This window comes from Sarcophilus harrisii, chromosome 5, assembly GCF_902635505.1.
Source record: "Sarcophilus harrisii chromosome 5, mSarHar1.11, whole genome shotgun sequence".
Lineage (NCBI taxonomy): Eukaryota > Metazoa > Chordata > Mammalia > Dasyuromorphia > Dasyuridae > Sarcophilus > Sarcophilus harrisii.
Window position 1 is genome coordinate 147,545,903 of NC_045430.1, and position 23,509 is coordinate 147,569,411.

General features: G+C 32.6%; 1 protein-coding gene across 4 annotated transcripts in view; it reads right to left on the minus strand.

Annotated features, from left to right (window-relative positions):
- RELN (reelin) overlaps positions 1–23,509 on the minus strand; it is a 515,944-nt gene that overhangs the window by 269,750 nt on the left and 222,685 nt on the right. For all 4 annotated transcript variants that reach the window (XM_031938705.1, XM_031938703.1, XM_031938706.1 and 1 more), the window contains exons 7-8: positions 10,872–10,968; positions 5,223–5,274 (exon numbers count right to left, since the gene is read on the minus strand). In XM_031938705.1, the coding sequence (XP_031794565.1) occupies positions 5,223–5,274; positions 10,872–10,968 (149 nt within the window). The remainder of the gene's footprint in view (positions 1–5,222; positions 5,275–10,871; positions 10,969–23,509) is intronic.

Below are 23,509 nucleotides of genomic sequence, written 5' to 3' on the forward strand. Positions count from 1 at the left end.
GAACCTTATGTTCAAATAAAATATTTATTTAACTTCCCAAAACATATGTCTCAAACTAATTTTGCCATTAAAAATTTCTGAACCTTCAGCAGTTTGATTTAGATTTGGTTTAAACTCAAACCTCCAGGGGTTTTGATCTACCTCTTACTGATAGATTTCCATGTTTCTAGTAGAGATTTTTACTATTTCATTGTGAACTCCCCAAGGAACTGCTCGCTCAGCATGGAAAGCTGGTGTTTTGAAAAAATGAGCATCAAATTTAGAAATAGATTTCTATGGATCCACAGAGGAAATGGATAGTAATTCACACTATGTCAAGGAGAAGTCAACATTCCTCTTCATCTTCTTTCTCCCTGAATTATCTATATTTAAAGAATTGAGAGAATTTTTCTCAATTGAATCAAGGTCTAAATAATTAAATTACTTGTGAATGAGACTCAGAGGAAAACTGATTTCTGCTGTAAGCACTGCATGAAAAATATCATTTATAACAGACAAGATATTCAATACAGTAAACTAAAAATGAAAGTTCAATTTCCTTAAGTTTGTGTATGTGGAGAAAGAGAAAAAATAAAAGGGGAGAGGAGGGAGGAGAGGGAAAAGGAAAGAAAGGAGGAAGGGAGGGAAAGATAAGGGGAAGAGAAAGGCAGAAAGAAGAAAGAAGGGGAAAGGGAGAGAATGGAGAAAATAAAAAGAAGAGAGTAGAAGAAGGAGAGAGAGAAGGAAGGGGAGTCAGGGAATAGAAGAGTGAAAAGGAGAAGAGGGAAAAGGGAGAGGCAGGGGAAGAAAAAAGGAGGGAAAAAGGAAGGGGGAAAAGAGGAAAAGTGAGAAAGAATAACATTTCAAATCCAAAAAAATATTTCAAATTATTTTACCTTATAATTTTTTCTTTTTAGATATTTACTATATACTGATTAATTCTCGGTATCATCAGGGATTTTTTAATTGAATACAAATAAACAGTTTTTCTAAAACACTTCAGATGCAAAAAAAACCCACATTCATTTTATCTCTAGATCCATAATTTCTCATAGTTTCAATAGTCTTTTCTCTATTTAGAAATTCTACTTCATGACATATCCACCAAAAAACATATCTAAGTGTCTGGGATACTTGAAGTTAAAGCCTAGAAAGTAAAAAAAAAATACAGTCTATTTCTATAAGTTGCAAAGAAACACTGCATACAGACTAAGAATTTACCAGATTTAAGAACAATGAATTAATAAGCTCAGAATGTTATCACCGCAGTTTTTACTCTGCTGATCTCAAAATAATAATTATGTATTAGATTTATATCTTCCAATTATTTTCCTCTCCTGATAACTTAAAATTCACTAAAGTTCACTAAAATACCTCTCTGGTTTTGAATTCCCCTTTCTAGCAACAGAGCAAAATTTAATAAAATGTACAAGTTAGAGTCAGAAGATCTGTGCCCAATTTCTAACTTGTAAAAATTTTGTCATCTTGTGAATATTATAATCATGTTTTGCTTACTATAATTTGTGTGCTTACTCCAATCAATTTATATTAGTTAAGTTATGTGATTGTGTAAATCATTTAACCTTTCTAATAAAATACTTATTTTTAAAATGAGAATAAAGGTACCTATATTATCTACCTAAAATGGTTCCAAATTAAAAGAATCTCAGTAAAAATGGATCTCAGAATTCTTTTAACTTGACCCTTCTTGGCTCAGGAATCCTCTCTTATGATTGGTCATCTAACTTGTGTTTAAGGGCTACCAGTAATAGGAAATCACCCTCAGTGCAGTATATTGAATATCTCTAAAAGTTAGGACAGTTTTCCTTATACTGTGCTATAACAGTTCTCATTATAACTTTTCCTTGTTTCTATTTTGAACTTTCAGCCAAGATTGGGGTGATAGCTGGGGAGTAGGGGAGGGAGTCAAAAACATATTAAACTCTTCTTTCACATGAGGGTCCTTCATACTAATGACATTTATCTTATCCCTGCCCCACAATTTTTCTCTTCTCTAAGAAAAGCTTCCCTAGGTCCTTTACATTGGTCTTGATGTTTAGATTTCCAGTGTCTCATTATCTTAGTTACTCACCTCCAGACAAGGAAAGTTAAGTGATATAATATATGTAAAATGATATTTACATGTAAGCTACTATATGATCATGGTCATTGTCATTTTTCTAATCATCTTTATCTCCATAACAAAATTTACTAAATCTATATCACATCTTTCAGCTTTTGATTATACATTATTCTACATGGCTCTTTTGAGAGCCAGAATGATATAATTAATGGATAGAATGATGGTATCAGAGTTAGGATGATATGTGTTAAAGTGTTGATTCTGACATATATAGGCCATGTGAATGAGCACTTAATGTCATGATGTTCCTAAGCAACTCCCTAAAATTATAGTTGTCTATGTGCATAGGTTGAAGTCATTTCCTCACTCTCAACGCAACTGAAATCATAGGAAAAAAAACCAGGAAACAGAAACAATCGAATGGCTATATCCAATCCTCCTACACATGCTTTTTATATAAATTTCTAAGCTGATGAATATAAGCCTAACAATGACTAATTATTTTTCCTAATTTGGCATAATCATATAGGGCTTCTAAAGTTTATAAATGAATACATGTAATTATAATATCTCTAAAATTTGGGTTATTGCATCAGTCTAGTTTCATTGGAATGAATATACATATAAGCAAAATAATGCTATTCTGAGCATTTTAGTTCAATGAAACATTCTGGAGAAATACTGGTTATCATGTACATTTAGAAGATAGCTCACTAATAATAATGTATGGTTCAATTTTCTTCTTCACCCACGCACTTTATCTGAACTGTTAAAATTTTTCTAAGAATCAGTCTAGCCTAATACCTCACCCAATTCTCAAGAAAACCTTAGATTAATAAGATACATCACTTATAATAGATTACTTTTTTGACTTATTAATAGAAATGTCCCAGACAAATGTCTGTTTTTACAAATGTCTGTTTTTCTTCTGAAGCTCTTACTAGAGTAGGGTTTTTAAAAAAGTCATCGTAATCTATTTTTCTTTCCACATTCTTGTGTCAATTATTTTTACTTTTATCCTTGAGATTTAAACCAACATTTTAGATGAAACTGTCTGCCATATAGCTTAATAAAATGATAATGCCTCCCTTACCCCCAATCTTCAATCAAGTCTGTCCCCAGACTTAAAGATTTGTGCCATCTCTGTCTATCCCTTATCAATCTCAATCCATCTATTCTCTCAGGAATAGACTCTCTGGTACAAAGCTATTCAGCAAAATAAATAGGTTCTTCAGCTTTAATAAGACATTTCCATCCACATCTGAGGCCTTCTAGTAGCCCACTATAGCATCCCAATTCTTAAGATCTAAAACTCAATATTTTGGTTTAGAGTTATTCTCTATCCATCTATACTTCCTCTAAATATCAGAGCTATAGAAAAAGTGATCTAGAAGTTTCTCCTAGATATCCCATCTTCTGAATAATACCAACTTAGAAGTCGAGTGGATTCAAAAGTTTCTCATTACTTTGATAGGTCTTCAAAACACTGTGGTATAAATAACAAAGATATGGAAATTAATAATTGTAAGTTCCTATAAAATCACTGAGAAGTGCTCCGGTGGATCCATGGTTTCACTGATATAGATAATCCCTTTCAGCAATCCAGATTTTACAGAGATGTTTGAGAAAGAAGAAATAATTATTTAATAATGAATTAATTAATTTAATAAAACAATAAAGATGAATTACATAAAAGAAATGCTTAAAATCAGTAATAGAGAAATTTTAATCCAGACAACCCTGAGGTTTCATATCACACCTAGTAAATTGGCAAAGATGGCAAAAGACATAGATAATATTGTAAGGACTGTGGAAAGACAGGAAAACAAATGTATTGTTGGTGGAAGTGCGAGTTAGCATAACTATTTTAGAAAACAATTTAGAATTCTTCAAATAAAGCAGCCAAAGTGCCATACCTTTTGACTCAGAGATTCTATGTCTCTAGACAATACTCCAAGGAAGTTACAGGTAAAAAGAAAACTGTCTGTACACAAAAATACAGATCACTTTTTGTGATAGTAAATGGGAATGGAAATAAAGGGAATGCCAATGGATTGAGGATTTGATAGACAAATTGTAACAATTTGTAATGGAATGTAATGAAATTTTGCTACAGATGAATACATAGAACTCACAGAAAGACCTACATAAACTGATGTAAATGGATTACACAGATCCTAGAAAATAATATATATAATGACTATAACAATTTTAATAAAACCAATAACCACTTCTAACAACTGAAAATGAATGTTGCAAAGAATAAAAAAAGACTACTCTCAAAAAAGAGGTATGAGAAGATACTTCCCTTTACTCTTTTGCTGGGATAGGGATGGGGTAGCAGGATTAGGAAAAACTGTATATAATGTCAGTATTTTTTTTCACTGTATTGATTGGCTTTACTCATTTTTTTCTTTTCCTCTTTTTCATAAAAATTATTTCTTAGAGGGAAGAGGAAAAAAGAGGAATACAGGGAGAAATTTAAATGATATAAAAATAAAAGCCATAAAATAAAATACATTTTAAAATAAATTCAAATGAAAAGACATAATTAAATTACTTAAAATGTAATTTCTAAAATGATTCCTCTTAGTTCATGAAGGAGTTTCTAAATCAATCAGGGAAGCATTTTTCACAAAAAATTGATCAAATAATTACATGAAACACTATAATATAGTCATCACTTAATTAACCATAGGTGAATTATAGACTTTGTTAATAATGGCCATGAAGTAAATTTAAATTGTCTTCTCTCTACCTCCTAGCATATCTCTCTCCCAATCCTTGTGACTATATGTATTAGGAATATAAAATAATTAAGTATTAGCCTAAACAAAACAGCTAGGAAGGTAATTATATTTTAGTTGACCAAAAAATATCACTAAGTGTATTCAGATTATATGGTATTTAATATTACCTGCACCATCTTTTACTCAGTTTTTACCAAGAAATGTCAGTTTGTAATAAATATCCACAATTTGATTTTAATTAATAAAGTTTCACTGCTTATGCTTCAACCCCTCTCTCACAATGTCACTGGTCCTCTTCGAGAGTGAAAGACAAACAACTATTATTAGTATTTTGCATGATTTCTCTCCATTATGATCAAAAGATTAAAACAAAAAATGTTTTCAAAAACTGAATTTACATAAGTACTTACCAATAGAAAACTGAAGGACAGAAGCTGTTGTTGTATTAAGGCCAGCAGTGGTCTAAAGAAAGGAATACACAAAGATTAGAGATAAATAGCAAAGGTCACAGAGAAAGAGAGAGAAAAATGAGTAATGAAGAAAAAGAAAGGAATGTGAAAAGAAACAGAAAAGAATATGGAGAGAAAGAATTATTTGAGATATATTTAATCATTTTCCCTATCGTCTTTTTCCTTTAAAAAATTTATAGCCAGGCTTAGGGAGACAGAACTATTCCATGTTACCCTGGGAGAAATATAGCGATAAGAACACAGTACTCAGGCATAGTGGTCATTTTCTCAGGTCCCTTGCTGGCTATATTGGTGTTAGTGAAACCTATTGGGTAGCATAGGGGAATGATGTAAAAAGGACTACATATAGAAAATAAAGTGAATGAATTCAAACAGCATATTGGGATATAGGATGAATATTTTTAATGTAAAAAGTCCTAGAAAAGTCCTATCTTTAATTCTCCCCCATTTCATGAAAGAATAGCTAACACTATCTCATACTGATAAGATGCTGACTTGTTTCAAAAGGCTTGCCAAAGCTATTCCATAATTTTTACTGTCAGAATATTCTTCCTTTTCAGAGTGATATTAGAGTTTAAACTGGCACCAAGAATTTTGGGACAGTGTATGTAACTCAGATTCTTCCAATCATAATAAAAGCAGGTCATATACTACATATAGCAATAGCTGATATACCGCAAGTGGCTAACATGATCCAGAACTCTTCTTCTTTGAGAGGGATGCATCATCACAATTGCTTAAAATGACCAGGGATTACTGCAAATGGTATAAAAATTGCTACAATTCATTCATTCCTCACAATTTGTCAGTCGGGAATTCTGACTTAAAAGGTTTTGAATAAACATTTCTCATTCAAATACAAGATGTTTTATAGTAAATTCTTGGTCTTAAAGCATAAAGAGGATCATTGCTAACAAAAAAGATGATAGGGAATTCTTATAATTTCTATAACATGTGTCTATCTTACTTTCCTCCACTAATGTCCTTTGATACATTTTTTGATAGCTTCTCATGGTAGGGTGCTGATGTAAATTTTAGCTCAGCCAGCCTCAAATAGAAGCTCTGATAGTTCCTTCTATGGTGGAAAGGAACCAGAATTTGGACAGTGAGAGATTCTTTGTTAAAGTCTCATTGCTTGGTGGCATAACAGATAAAAGGTGTTAGGCTTGGAGTCAGGAAAACCTCAGTTCAAAATTTCCCTCAGAAGTTCATTAGTTTATGATCCTGAGAATTTCACTAAACTCTCTCAAGCCTCAATTTCCATATCTGTACAAGGGGGGAAAAATAACAGCAGCTACCTGTCAGGATTGTTGTGAGGGGAAATGAGGTAACATATAAAGCATTTTGCAAAATATGAAGCTCTATATAAATACAAGGTGTTATAAGATTTGTTGATGGGTGATGAATTTTTTTTCATCTCTATAGCTCACTATCTAACAAAGCAAAAAGAGGTTGCAATTTTTGTGGGTAAAGGAAGAATATACATTGAGGGAAATCGTGGATCTTTGAGCACAATGAAGAATATATGAAATAACTGTATACCAGCAGCTTTCTTTTTCTATTACTAAAACCTGAACAAGTACAAGAATTTTTTTTAAAGTCTTTGGAATATGAGTTCTTGGAAGTAAAGATAAGTATAATTATTATTTTTATGTGATTAAATAAAATGGAAGTTTATAGAAGGATCACTCTGGCAACTATCAATAAACGCAAAAAAAGAGCATAAGAGATTCACAAACACACAGAATTGTGTCACTCATGATTCCATCTCCTCAGCAGTAGCCTCTACTTATGAAGTCACACTGCTGACTCCTAAATTACATGCACACAACAAGGAGAATAGAGTACCACAGACAATCAAAAACTGAGCAGTATTGATTGGTCAACACCTTTTTTTTAAATACTAGTGTGACTACAGATGTGAGATAATTTATTTTTCTTTCACTTCTTCCTTTTCCTCCACTTAGCATTCTGAAATAATTATCAAATGGGATAATTGGGAGAAATGAAGAAAACAATATCAGAAACACGGGGCATGCTTAACTCACAAACTATCTAACTTGTAGTCAGATAACTAATCAATTACATCTGAAATTGGCAATTATAAATGTTCAATTCATTTTCACCAAAAATATCAACATAACACTACCCTAAAAAATTAGTAATTCTACTTCTCTGACAATATGGCAACTAAAGGGCCTATCAAAATGAATTTTGAACAATATTATATATATATATATATATATATATATATACTAAGATCAATTTATATAGAGTTCTTTGCTACAAAATGCATGAGCTTTAATATCCCCAAATAGTCTTCATATAAAACATGAAGATTTATATCTATCTGAATCTAAAGAATTTATTGCTCATGGTAAGGTCATTAACCTTAGAGAAGTATATATAGAGAGATGTTTGTACCCTATAATGTCACTTTTCATGCTCTTTTGCTCCCCAGTCACATTTTGATTAGGTGTGATTCTTCCAAAGCCTGAATTCATCTACACAGCATAAAATTTTTTCCAAGTTATCAGAGTTACTTGATAAGTAATATTTTGTAGGGTAATTAAAGAATGACTTAAGAGTAAATTTTACACCCAATTTCTGTAGGTTGTTTCTTTCTACATGATAAGCATAAATGGACTAAAGAGCAAAATGATTTTTCTTTATTTTACAGTACTTAAGAGGACAACAGCACAGGACAGTAAAGTGCTAGTGTATCTGTCCCTAAATCTAAGGATATCACTTGGTAAAAAGCAGCCCCCTGCTCTGACTCATTAATATCTCAGGTCACCTTTCAATTTTGTCATATGTGAAAAGAGGAGGGGTATATAAGCTAGCCTTTAAAGCCCATTCTAACTCTGGATATATGATCCTATGCTATGAAAAATGCTAAGATATTATAACTGGTCTGACAATAGTTTTTCCACTTCACTGAATGACTGACGGCTAATCAGAGAGCAGCTATTTTGTCATTTTGTAGGTCAAGCCTTTGACTCTAGTTGCTATATCAATGGTTAATTCTATGATTACTTTAGTAAGAACTGCTACTATTAACAATAATGAAATATATTGAATGAAATGTAATATTTATGATCAAAATAAACAATTCTTGCATTCAGTGAACCCATTCTTATCTTGCCCAGTGACACAAGGTTCAGGTTGGAAGGAATATTTCTGACCCTCATGAGTACATTCACCCGAAATTTCTCCAAATAAACTTTCTTCATTAAACACAGTTTCATTTCTGAAAAGAATATGTTCCATATGATGGCAAGCTAGTGGCTTTTGTGTATTTTTCAACTTATACCCAATTGTGTGATAGTCATCACACAAGTTTAACACGAAATGATACAAATTACATTTGAGTAACTCAGTATTCAGTATGAAACCAATACAGAAATGGTCATTAACAAAAACAAGAAAATGACAGAGATTCCTAGGAGTAAATAAATATAAAGACTTGTCTTTATATTTTTTTTTAATAAGAACTACACAAATAGATTTAGAATTTTAGTCACAATATTATGAACTTGAATCCAATCTTACTGGTAAAAAATGTCATAAAGAAAAAGGGAATATTTGCCACCTGCCTACAATGTAAGTATGTTTTTTAAACTAATATTTTACTCTGGTTCAAATAAAAACTTCCTAGGAAAATTCCTAGGATGAGAATATGATCCTATGTTTTTTCACCTTTGGAAGCATTCCTTTAAAATGTCATGAATTTAAACCAAAAGATTTTTTTAACCATTTTTATTAAACATTTAATTAATCCAACTAATAATATTATACAAATCAAAAAGGTTGATTAGCAAGCTAACCCTAATAGAAAATTTTTATAGTTAGAAAATGAAATGGATTAGGTCTTATGTTACGTGATTATGAATTTAAGAGCTCTTTTAGAAGTAATGTTTTATTTCCTGTTGACTAATGGAAAAGTACAATTAGACAAACATTTCTGAAAGTACTACCAAATCTAAGTCACTTATAATAGGAAATGATTCTCTGTTCAAAATGTCTTTCATGGAGGGGTTGACATTTTTTCCTAACTATTAATAATTTAATTCTTGGTGGGAAAAATTAAAAGTGATATATTGTTTAAAAATACTAGCAAAACTTTGATTTAGGGGCTTCTTTAGGGAGAGCTGCAATCATAGAGTCACATCCATCTTGGGGAATAATACAGCACCTTTCTAGACTTGAGTTATGAGCACCTATTATTTTAATTTGCATCCAATTCATTCTGTTGTAAGAGCTCCAATTTCAACAAGAAACTCCTCAATTTATCAATGTTTTGAGGCTCTTCTCTTCAATAAATTAAATATATCTATTGCCATGAAAGAGGTACTCATGCAGTATAAAAAAACCATGCTGCATAAAATTAATTGGCTATCACTCCTTGATAACTAAATCTTCTTTTAATTGCTATAGCATTTTTCTTTCTTTAAAAAAATCCTGAGAACACAGTCTTTTAGAAACCTATTAAACTAATGATGTTGAAATAGGATGTGTGGGTTTGCATTGGTAAGGGGGGGAACCAAAAAAAATCCAAACCTGCTACAAAAGACAACAGAGTAAGAATAATAAGTGAAACATAAAGAAAGAGTATCAAGTAAAAACAAAAGTATATATAGGCAAATTATCATCAAAGGAAAGGGGGCAGGGAGGAGACAACAAGTAATACAAGCTTCAATAACCTCAGAATCTTACTTTTCAAGATCTGTAAACTTGAGCCAAACAACTCAAAAGGTAATTCAACACATAGTGATGGCTAGTGGTTCTATAAAACCATACAATAACTCCTTATGATGCAAATTTTTTTATTTTATTTTATAATGGTCAAAACAACCCAAGACATTAATTTTCCAATAGGAAAGTCATCTTACTGCAAACAATAGGAAACATAATCCATTATTTAAGAATCTGAAATAAATCATCTTAAATATAAAATTTAAAAATCAGTTAATTTATTTTTAAACTTATCTTTTCTTAGTTGTTACACAATAATAACTATCAATAATGATAATGAAAAGTTACTTATATAAAACTTCAACATTTTAAAAATACTTAGTTGAAAGCAGATCCTGGTTCTGACTTGTTAACATTTCAGGTCGTATCATATGAAACAAAATTTCAGAACTGTCTGACAAAATCATTCATCAAGAATGTTTGGGTGCTTAGAAAATGTAATAGAAATTTCAAAGTGAAAAATCTTTCATGCAAATACTTAGATTTACATATAATCATTTTGAAAAAAAATATACAAATCTATGCTAAGTCTAAGAATTTTAAAATAATTAACTGAAATGTTATTTAACTACCTAATAACAGCATGATAGATCCATTTGAGGCTTTGTCAGTTTTTAGCATTATGTTTTTTTCTTTTTGCCTTTGAAACACCTCTTCCCCATCCTTAGAAATGATATGTGCAGCTATTACCAATATAAACAATATACTAACATCTTAGTAAAACTACATAGGACAATAAAACCTCTCACTGGTTTAAAAAAATACAAAACTTAAAAAAAGATTTTTAAAAATCTTATGTATTTAAAATCATGTCAGCAAGAAACAAGCCCTTACCAGTTCTCTTGGACCATATGGCTCACAGAACGTCACAGCGTTGCCATGCATAATTACACCACACTGCTCTCCAATCTCACAGTTGTTACATTCAATCCTGCAAGAACATGGAAATTCATTTCAAGTATGAGAACTAAATTTGTATAAGGAGACTAATTTAGGGAAGAAAATCCAATGGGACAAAGTGCAGATTAGCACAGATTTTAGTTATATATTATAACCACAAGAATAGAATAAAATTGAATTGGATCCATTATTTTCAATATTAAACACACATGAATAAAATAAAGAACTAATTATTAAACTTAATAATTTATTAAGATTATTAAAATTTTACAGGTAAAATAAGATACCTGATTTTAATTTTTGCATAAACATGTTTAAAGATGCCTGTAACCAGAAGTCATTTTTTATATTTCCTATATTTATTTTCAATTTATTCATAATACTTATTCTTCTTTATGTGATGATGTATTGAATTTTAGAATTCCCATCTTAAAATAATTTACTGGTTTTGGTTTTCTGTTGTCACATGAGAACATTAGAGAAACTACTTAGAGTCTTTAGAGGCAGCTAAATGGTGTAATAGATAGATTTTCCTGACTCTAGATCTAGTGCACTGAGTTCAAATCCAGTTTCAGAGATTTACTAGTTATGTTCCTATGTAACTCATTTTAACCCATTTGCCTCAGCTTCCTCATCTGTAAAATGAGTTAGAGAAGGAAATGGCAAACCACTTCAGTATCTCTGTCAAGAATCAGACACAAGTGAACAACTTATATTTCTTAATGCTATTTTGCATGTTGATCACAGTATTTATAGTACTTTTTTCATGAAATTTCAACCTACTGTTTTAGGTATTATATACCCAACCAGTAAAAGGGAAAAAGATTTATATTTCCCCTTCTAGTACTTTGTACTCCACGAGAGCTATATTTCATGAAGAAAGAATATTTTTGAAGACTCTCACATTCCAGGTGCTAAATATTGTGTAAAGGGCACTATGTCCTTCATTTCAGAGACCTTTGGTAGTATGCCCTTTCAGCTATTTGCTTATATCTGAGACAAAGCAGCAAGGTAGGCAGCAAAAAATTCTGATACATATTCCTCCTAGTAACATCGGGAGTAGAACCAAGAAATGTGAACAATAAATAATAGGCATAAACTAAAGAATTCACTGCAACATGATGTATTTCATTCAGGAAAAACCTGTCACCAAGTTCATAGCCAAGGACAGCAAAACCAAGACTATCCAAGGTTTAACAAATGTAGCATTAACTAGGTTACTTTACTATTGGATCCTAAACCTTTTATAATTTTTTCTCTTTTAAGAATAAAGATCTAAGAAAAATATCTTGGCTTTTATAATTGTTTATCAATCATGAATGACTCTTCGTAATCCCATTTGGGATTTTCTTGGCAAAGATACTGGAGTGATTTACCATTTCTTCCTTCACATTTTACAGATAAGGAAACTGAGAGAAACAGGATTAAATAACTTGCCCAGGGTTACACTGCTAGTAAGTGCCTGGAGGCCAAATTTGAATTTAGGAAAATGAATCTTCCTGCCTCCTAGTCTGGCACTCCATGCACTGTGCCACTTAGCTGTTTCTGAACTTGGCACTTGGAAGATATATATTGGCTATTATTATTATAAGATATATAAAGCTTTCTGCAAGGTTTTCAAGGTTTCCCTCTATCCCCCTCTACCCCACCCCCCATGGAACATTCTCAGTATCAGAACTTCCTTTCCTGATACAGATAGCAACTTTATATCATAATGTTACAAAATAAATTCTAGATTTCCTGATATATCTGGAAGTTTAATAACTTATCCAGGGATCACACAATAAGCTTCAGAGTTGGGATCTGAACCAAAGCCTTCTTTATTCCAAAAACTCCCATTCCACACTCCATCTAATATACTCTACAAAGTAATGCTTGCTTTGTACAGTGTCTGGCATATGATGATTTTTGCTTATTCCCTTTCTCCTCTTCTAAACCATACAGACTCTTATCAGGGATGGATGGAAAGAACTGTGAGCTTATTAGGTCTATCTCCAGTTCTATAAAGAGAAAGATGGAATGGGGATGGAGCGAGGGAAATAAATGCTTATCAAGGCACAATAACACTGTGTTAAGTGCTTTACAAATATTATCTCCTTTGATTCTCACAACAATCTTATGAAGTAGATACTATTATTATCTTCATTTTTCATTTGAGGAAACTGAGGCAAACAAGCTAACTGACATGCCTTCCTAGCATTCCTTGATTGTATAGGTTAGCAAACCTTTAGTTTGATATATGAAAATTGCCTGAACTTTTCACCACTGCTCTTCATAAAACTGTACATTAAAATGATTTTACTGATCATAGTATGACCTTTCCAATAATTACTATACACAGAGATTTTGCTAATGAAGAATTTCTATTATCAGTGAATATAAAGTTTCACTGTGGCAATAGGGAGAGGTCTAATGAATAGAGTTCTGGGTTCTCTGATCCCAAGAAGATTAAAGTTCAAGCCTCCTCTTTAGCACAAAATGAATAGACTTACATTCAAGAAAAGTAGTCTTCACCATAGTGGAGGCTGGCTAGCATAGAAACCAAAGGGCAAAGAAAGATATTTCCTATGAATAGTGAGGTCCTTTATATGCTCCTATGTGGTGAGGACATTGAGCTGAATGGAAAAACTCCTACAACACTGAAGTCTCCTAAATGGGATTCATAATTACTTAAAGAATAAATAGTTGCAGAGAAAAAAAAAAGTAAAGAATTTTCTAGATTATGCTTTAGAATTGCATGAACAATATTGTACATATATTTGCGTATATGGGTAGTTCTATATACATACACACATATGTGTATCTTGAAAAAACATTACAAATAGATAGCAAAGTGGTCTTGGAATTAAATAGGAAGAAAAACAGCTGGGTTCTCTTTGGGAAATGATTAAATAAGCATTTTTAAAGCACCTACTTTGTGTCAAGTACTTTGCTAGTTACTAAGGACACAAAGACAAGAAGAAAAAAGAAAACGAAAGAGAAAGAGAAAGAAAGAGAATGGAAGAGAGAAAGGAAGGAAGGAGGAAGATAGGAAGGAAAGAAGAGAGAGAGGAAGGAAGGGAGAGAAAGAGAAAGAAATAGAAAAAGGAAGGAAGGAAGGAAGGAAGGAAGGAAAAGAATTTTTTCTCTGAAGAGGATTATAATAAACATGTATACATGCAAATCTAGATAGAATACACACAGACCGAATATACACAGACACATACAGAAAGACAAAGACAGGGACACACAAAGACAGAGACAGAGACACAGAGAGAAAAATATATATATAATATATATATATATATATATATATATATATATATATATATATATAGTTCTTAAAGGGTGACCTCATTCTCTCCCAGGAGAAGTGAATCATATAGGCTTTGCTATATAAAGTAAAGAAGAAAACATCACTATTTTGAAGCAAACTGGAGAGATTTCCTTAGGTCTCTTTAGGAAAAAAAATTATTTTGTAGCCTTAATTCCCTTTGAAACCCTACCCTGTCCATCTCCATTCAATACTTTCCTATGTCCCTGTTTTGTGACTCAACTCCTTGAGAAGGTCACATTTAATAGGTGTCTCCAACTTTTCAAATCACTCTCTACTGAAGTCTTTGTAGTCTGGCTTCTATCATCATCATTTAGCCCAGAATTGCTCTCTCTAAACTTACTAATAATCTTTTATGTGCCAAATCTAATGGTTTTTCCCAGGTTTTATTCTTTTTGACTCTGCAAACTTGGACAGTGTTGATCAATCTCTTCTCATTGGGATTTTCTTCTCATTAGATTTTCCTCCTATTGCCTTAATCCCTCCTCTGTTTTCTTTTTTGGACCTTCATTTAAGTTATGCCCACTAAACATGGGGGTCCCCTCTGTATCCTGTCTTCTTGCATACATTTTCATTTGTTGATCTCCTGCTCCCATGGTTTTAATTATTATCTCTAGCTAGACTCACATGGAAATATGTTTTGCATGACGTCACACAAATAATTGATATATTGCTTCCCTTCTTAGTGATAGGGAAGAAGCTGGAGGGAGGGAATAAATTTGGAACTCAAATTTTTATGTTAAAAATAAGTAAATAATAAAATTATTTCTATGTAGAGGATTATTAGACTTACTTATTCAGCCCTAACCCTTCTAGAAAGGGGTTACCTGCAACTGTCTATTTTGTACCTGGAACATCCCATAGAAATCTTAAACTGAACTCATCATCTTTCCACCTAAATCCTATTCCCCTTCCCAGGTTTCCTAGGAAACTGTTAGAGGCATCACCACCCTACCAGCTACCCAGATTTTTAACCTGTGTCATCCTCAATTTCTCACTCTCTCTCACTTCCATATCCAATATGTCATCAAAGTTTTTTGATCCTACCTTCTTAACATATCTTATATATACCTCCTTCTTTCTTCTGACACTTAGCACTATTCTGGTAAGGGCTCTCATCTCCTCACACCTGAACTATTGCCATATAGCAACTTGCTAGTTGGTCTCCCTGTCACAAGTTTCTTTCTCTGTCCTCCTTTCAGTTGTCAAATTCATCTTCCTAATAATTACAATATGACCATATTATTCTCTCCTCCATTAAATAAAGTCGTTTGTTAAATATTAAGTGCAGGATAATACATAAATTCTTCTTCTGTTTGACTTTTAAAACCTTCCATTACTTGATCCTTTCATATCTTTTCATTGTTCTTATATTATATTCTATTACAGATATTCTGTGATATGACCTCTTGCTCTTCTGTGCACAAGTAAAAAAATATCTAGCATTTATATTACCGTTTAAGATTTGCAAAGTACTTTATAAATATTATCTCCTTTTATTCTCACAGCAACACTTAAAGGTAAATACCCTTACTATACTCATTTTTTCAGATGAGGAAACTGAGGCAGACAGATGTTAAGCAAGTTGCCTAAGATCACACAGTGAAGATAGATTTGGATACACTGAGCAACCTAGCTGTTAAGGCAATCCAATTCTCAATTCCATGCCTTTTCACTGGAAGTTTCCCATTCCTGGAATGCTTTCCTCATCACTTCTTCATAGCTCTACTGACTTCCCTTCCTTTAAGTCTTACCTAAAGTCTCACTTTCTGCAAGAAGCCTTTCTCAGCCCTCCTTAATCTTAGTATTTTCCATCTGATAAGATGCCCAATTTACACCGTATGTATTTTATTTGTAAATTGCTGTTTGCATGCTCTCTCACTTATTAGATTTCGAGTCTATGGAAATTTTTTCCCCTTTGTATCCTCAGGGCTTAGTACACTGCCTGGCATATTGTAGATGTTTAATGAATGATAGTTTACTGATTAACAAAACAAAACAAGAACTACCATTACCAGACTTTTTTTAGACACTGTCTTCTTCTGATTGACATGTTTCTTCCCCTTTAATGACTACATATAACCTCTGCACATGACCATGATGAATATGATTGCCACTTATATGACAATATTTGTTGCCTAATATTAAAATGTAGAGAAGTTATTAAAACATAGTTCCTTAACACTAGTATCTTCCTAGATATAGTATAAGACTACAAACCCTGAAATACCATAATCTTAAGTTAACATCACAAATGATCTAATAAAAGAGCAAAGGAATGATGTAAAGTGAGCAGAAATAGATCATGTTACCCATAATGGCTTGTGTTTAAGAGGGGCTTTGAAATTCACTATTTATCATATATGTAATTAGAAAATGAGGATGGTGTGAGAGAGAAAGAAGGGGGAGAGGGAGGGAAAGAGGGAGAGGGAAGAGAGAGAGGGGGGAAGGAGGGAGAAAGAGAGAGGGGGGAGGAAGGGAGGGAGAAAGAGAGAGAGAGAAGGAGGTAGAGGAAGGGAGGGTGAGAGAGACAGAGAGAAAAGAGAGAAAAGAGAAGAGAGAGAGAATATGAGAATAAATAGAAGGAAAGACCAAATAATACACCAGTACACTTGAAATACTAAAAGAGCAATAAGTAGATTTTCATAAGGAGATGGTATAATCTCTATCAGGAGAGTAGGTAACCAAGTCAATAAAATCTAGGATTGTGTCTGTTTGATGTACACTTTCATTTTATTTCATTTTTTAACATTGTGAATTATTATAAGAGACCTCATCACTTTTTTTTCCCAAATGATTTTTTCTCTAACAAATTAATCTTCATGAGTTGAGCAGTTAAAGTCATATGATACTCTGAGAAGACTGCAAATAGATGAATACTTAACTCTAACCTTATGGAATTTAGCATTAAGTACAAAGGATGTTAGCTTAGTGTGTCAGGTAACTTGTAATAGAATATTCTTCAGCCTTGTTGTTGCTTCCAATAAGTTTATCTTCTTTCTTTTACAGTTGTGTTTCTTCCACTTTCTTCTGAAGATTGAGTTTGCTTAAATTAAATTTTCTATAGAGAATAGGGTTGTGGTAAAAACTAATTTTAAAATAACTTCTAGTTAAATTGTCTTTTCAATCTTTTAAAAAGGAATCTTATTCTGGTCTCTAGATTAGAAGCCTTCAAAGAGATTCCAAAGAATCTGATACTAATCATGTCTCTAGTCTAGGAAAACTTTCTCTATTTGTATTTTTTATTTTTACCATGAAAAGAAGAACATAAGGACATGACCAATTATTATATGAGTCAGAAAAGTGTTCTATTTGCTGCAGAGATATTTTGCAATATTTTATGGCAGGTTTCTTTGACTCCTGGTCTAATCTTTTTTTGTTTGTTTGTTACAACATGTACTTGGTACCCAATTATTTACTGTGTTTAAAATATGCAAAGATGAAAATAACAAAACTCATTTCTAAGCAATATTATAATCATACTATTCCTTTTGTTATCAGAAGTTTATAGGTGTATGTGAAGTTCAGATCTCTATTTGAATTGCTTTAGACAATTTTATGTTTTTAATTTCAAGGGTCAGAAATCTGCTTTAATAATGAAAACAATATATTACAAGTATCAAGTCACAACCAGTATCAGTAAATAAAATGTTAGACCAAAACTTTTTAAGTATAGCTTGTGGCCCCTTATGGAGTTTCATAACTGAATATAGAGTTGTGAAATTATAATCAGTGTATGATTTGTATACCTATTTTATATACCTATATATCTAGGGTTATGTACAAATTTCTTGGTTAAAAAAGTCATAAGTGGGAAAATCTTAAGAAGCCCTATATCAGACTGAAATAACCATGCAGCAATCTATTCCCAAGTTCCTTTGAAAATATTACTTCTTAGTGATTATTTATCACAATCTACTTAATACACAATTTTTTTAGCCTAGATGAAACAAGGAAACCCTCAATAACCACCGCTATTCTTGTTCACCAACAAAATAAGACTCAAACTATAAATATTAACATGCTTCCAAATGAGCCTTTTTATTATATTGTAACAATTCTCCTGACAAGTGGAAATTTCATTGTTTTGAATGCAGTTCTTTGTTTCTGCTTGATTATTGTGATGTTTGTTCTTTGTTCTGTATCAAAAATCATGTGGGATATGCATATGTGTTGGAAAGAGTTAAATTTTAAAAGCTACAATTAGATAGTTAATACATCCTTTCCAAATTGTCAGGTAGTTGGGGGAGACTTTGCTGCCATACTATTCAGCAGACATAGAGGAATCTCTGAAATACAATGGAGAATTTGAAATTTAAATGTCACTAAAGTCTAAGGGCCCACACATGTAATAATTGGAGTGATTCATATACATGGCTTTTAGCAGGCAGGAAAGAGGAAAAAGAGGAGGAGGATTAATGGGAAAATTATAATCGTTTGAACTCTGTGCAAACTGAAGATTTATGAATAGTTTACAGTGACATCACACCAATGACAAACAATAAATAAACAGCTGAAAGGCTGTTTTTCAAAAGTAATGTCTTTGACAATGATCATTGCTCTTCTTGGGTCAAAATGAAGTCACTCAGCCTTTGGTCAGGTCTGCTGCCCAGACAAGTTAATCAACTGGAAACACACTGACAATTATGCATTATCTAATCATCATTCTTTCCTGAGCATGAGAAAAATGATATTTGTCACTATGCCCGAGAATGGCACTCTATCTACTCATGATATCTTGTATCTGGAATTGGCCAGCATTGAATTCAATGAAATTAATCAATAATCTATGCTATAAATTATTATCTGGCAATATAATGTATACACATATATTTAATATGTTTCTAGCTAGTAGTTCTTCAAAAATATAGTGATGATAATATTTTTAAGGAATTAAAGATCATGAATTATTTCAAACCATAAAACAGACCATTTCTTGTATATTTTCTATTTCTCATTGTGAGAGTGCTGACTCTCAATTCTTCTTCACCTTTCAGTTGTTAGATAGTCAGTGAAGGATTTTTCTTAACATTTCTTTCCTAGTAATGTTCCTAATCTGCTTTAGTTCTGATTGCCTGGACATTTGATTTCCACTTCCATTCTCATGTTCAAATTTCTAGTGGTTGAGATGCTGCCACATTTGTTGTTATTTTGCTCTTGTGTAACAGCATAGTTCATTGTGAGCCTCAGAACCACCAAAAAAAAAAACCAAAAACCTATTAGGTCCTTTAATTGCATTGACCTCTTTTATATACAAAAGCATTCTAATTTAGAATAGTCTTTCCTATAAAATGATAGTCTGCTAAAGAGAAGGAACATTTTTCTTTGTATAACTGGATCATGGCATAGTGCCATGCACATAGAAGGAACTTACTAAATGATGAGGAGGCTAAATGATGTGGCTTAGTAAATATAGTACTAGACCAGGAATTAGGAAGTTATTACTATTGTTTAGTTGTTCAGTCATATCTGACTCTACATGACTCCATGAATAGTCTTTTGTTGTTTTGTTTGTTTGCTTTGTGTTTTTGTGTTGTTGTTTATTTGTTTTTGGCAAAGATATAGGAAGACTTTGCCATTTCCTTCCCTAGTTTATCTCTCTTTTTAAACATGAGGAACTGAGGCAAACAATGTTAAAGGACTTCCCAAGAATCACCCAGCTAGAACTTGTCAGAGGCCTGGATTTGAACTAAGATTTACCAGACTCCAGGTCCAGCACTCTAGCCATTGTACCACCTAGCTGTCCTGAATTAAGAAGACATGAGTTCCAATTCATTTTTCAGACACTTACCACTTTTGTGACCCTGAGTTATTGAACTTTTGTTTGTCACTGTTTCTGAAGCTGTAAAATAGGCACAAGAGTACTTTGCTCCCACTTATTTGTGAATTAGATGAACTATTTGAAAAGCACTTTGTAAAGCTTAAATCATATATAAAAGCTAATTGTTTGCTTCTACTAATAATAATATTTGTTAAATAGATATGGTCATTTTATCTGTCCTTTTTTTCCCTTAGGAACCATCGGGAAGGCTGAAATCAATTTACCACACATTTATTTTGTCTACAATCTGGAAAGAACTAAGCTTTGATTGTTGTGGAGACCCTATTCATAAAATTATGTCTTGAATTTATAATATAGTCAGAAAATAAAAAGGTTCACAGATAATTAAGATACAATTTAGCATATGAAAAATACAAATGTCAGAGAGCCAGGAAAGCTTAGAAGAAAAAATTATCATTTCTTAATAATAATAATAATAATACTAAATAATCAGAGTCTTTCATAAAAAAGGATTTCAATAGGTGAGGATATGTTTAAAGTACATATGTATGTGGAGATAGAAAAAGGCAGAAAGAGATCTAGGAATTGTCAATAGTCTAATGTGATTGATTAGAGAGTGCTTGAAAAGGTGTACCCTAAGTCTGGAAAAGATGACTAGGCCCAGATTGTGGCCATCTTTGAATACCAGGATAACTCATATGTGGTTTATAAGCAATGAAAAGTCACTTACAGTTTTTGGGAAAGGAAAATCAAGTTATCAGATCGGTGTATGTGGACATATCTTTGGAAATATTCTGAAGGATAGAATAGTAAGAATTGAGGCAGGAGGGAACAGAGGGTCACTATCATAGCAATCCAGATAAGAAGTGATGAGCATTTGAATCAGGATGGAAGAACAGCATGAGAGAAAAAAGTAAGGAATATTTGAGATATCAAAAGGTAGAAACAAGGCTCAACCACTGAATGTATGTCAAAAGTGAAGGACATGAAAGAATTGAAGGTGAATGAAGTTTTGAGGATGAGTCTTTGAGAGAACAGTGGGCCTGTATCAGAAATAAGAAAGTCAGGGAGGTTGGAATATTATCAAAAATTTTTTTAATGCTTCCATTCTATTGAATGATGCTAAACTAAATCCTTCTCTCTTTTCCCCTCCATTCTTTCTTCCCTTATTTTTTCCATGTCTCTTTGGTTTCTTTCTCTCTCCTGTTTTATTTTTTCCCCCCAAAGTCACAGAATACTATAAGTCAGAATCCTAATCAGATTGCTCTTTTAAGTTAATTGCTTCCATGGATTTAATTGCTCAAATGCTGCCGATAGCACAGTCCTCTATTTATATTTCTCTGACCCTATAATTATTACCTTTACATACAGAAATGGTAATATTCCAATCTTTATTAGAGCTTCTCTCCTTGATTTGAGCAGTTATGCTAATTTCCTTTATCCTAGGCAATACTTGCAGTGATTTTTATCCTCCTATCACCTGACATTCTGTCCCTTAAGCAGATTGAAGTCTTCATTTACCTCCAGTACATGAGATATCTTCATCTTTGTCTTCATTTTTGATGTATCATGTCCCTGCTGGCGCCACATCACATCCATCTAGAGCTACTTTCTGAGAGGTTGCCACTGTTCTTTGCTCTCTCCTGAATGCTACCTCTCTGTTATTATCATTCTATTATTGTGCTGGAGGGGAAACATCTGTTGTTATCTAGTCACTGTTTGTCATCTTATTTTTCCAACAGTCCCTTGTTTCCTACTACAACATCCTACTCTAGTAATATTATAGTCCGGATGCCTTCTGTGATCCTCATACAGTAAGCATTAAGGGGGATAAACATTTTGGTTGTTTAAACAAAGCAAATTTTTATCTTGACTTCAGAGATGCCTGGAGAATAAAGGCTTTTCTGTTTCATTTTTTATATAAAAAATTAATTTACTTCCTACCCCTTGTAAATATCACTATGTATCCTCAGCAGAGGTTTGTAATCTAAGATCCACAGAAATCCAGTGGATAAATTCCATGAGATCATTGAACTTGGATGAGAAAAAAACTACATAGAAATTTTATATTTCACTAACTTTTGATTTCCTCTATAATATTAGGCATATTATTTTTACAAATTTAAAAATATTATTTTGAGAATGGATCAATAAGCTTCATTGGACTGCCAATGGGGCCCATGACACACACAAGAAAGTTAAGAATCCTATATATGTTCTCTATATGCCATACTGAAGGGATCAGTCTTCCATTTAGTGGAAAGAACAATTAATTTATATCAGAATCCCTGGTTCAAATTCAGGCTCTGTTATTTTCTATCTTTGTGAACTTCAGCCAGTCAATATCTCTGAGCCTGAGTTTCTTCATATAGAAAAATGAAAAATTTGAGGTAGATGACCTGTGAGAACCTTAGTTGCTTAAAGACTATGATCCAATGATTTCACCTTTGTCAAACCGTTGGAGCTACATCATGGATTTTTAAACTATTTAAGTATTGGGATTTTGGACTTGATTAAGCATACTTCAAAATCAATATTACTGAGTGTCAATGAAACATGTATGCCAATAAAAAGAAGTACCATTTCTGAAATTCCAGAGCTGAGAGCAATACCTTATATGACATAATAGTGTAAATATTTGTGAATTGAATTGAGTGGAGACATCTCAGGTTTTCATCTTCCTTTCTATTATTCTTTGGTTGCCACAATATAACTGTGATGATACTGAAGGGCAAGAGTGGCTTGATATTGAGAGACACCAAGTCTTAATAAATGCTCCTTCATTAGGAGAAAGCCAGGAAAGATGAGAAGAAAATTTCCAAGAGAGGGTAAGAGATTTGTGAAGATCCACATATATCCTCTGCAATAGTCAAGTTATTGAACTTGGAGTCAGAATGAGCTGAGCTCAAACAAAACCTCAGGCACTAACTGGGATCATGAGCAAGTCACTTAACTGCTATCTGCCACAGTGTTCTCAACTATAAAATAGAGTTAATAAAAATACCTATTTCTGAAGCTTGTTGTGTTGATGAAGTAAGGTAATATTAGTAAAGTGCTTAACACAAAGCCCAGCACATAACTTACTCTTTCTTCCCTTTTTTTACTACAGCTTTTGGTCCAAAGGCACATTTGATTGAGTGAAAACAACAGCTAGAGTCAGGATTGGAATCTCTATTTTTAGTCAATACTAAAGAAAGTTGCTCATTTGCTCAGAAGAAGTAAAGGAAGAGGAGATGAAGGAAGGAAGGGGGAAAGGAATGAAAAGGGGAGAGGAGGAGGGAATTTGAGGGAAGAATTAGGACAGGCATGTTTTTAAAATTTGTAACATTTCTTGTGCTTAGTAACTTCAAACAAAACAGTTTTAATATAGTAGAAAGCCTTAAACATTCCATCAATAAATATTTACTAAGAATCTATTACATGGGCCAGCTAGATGGCACAGTGGATAGAGCAACAGCCCTGAAGTCAGGAGGACCT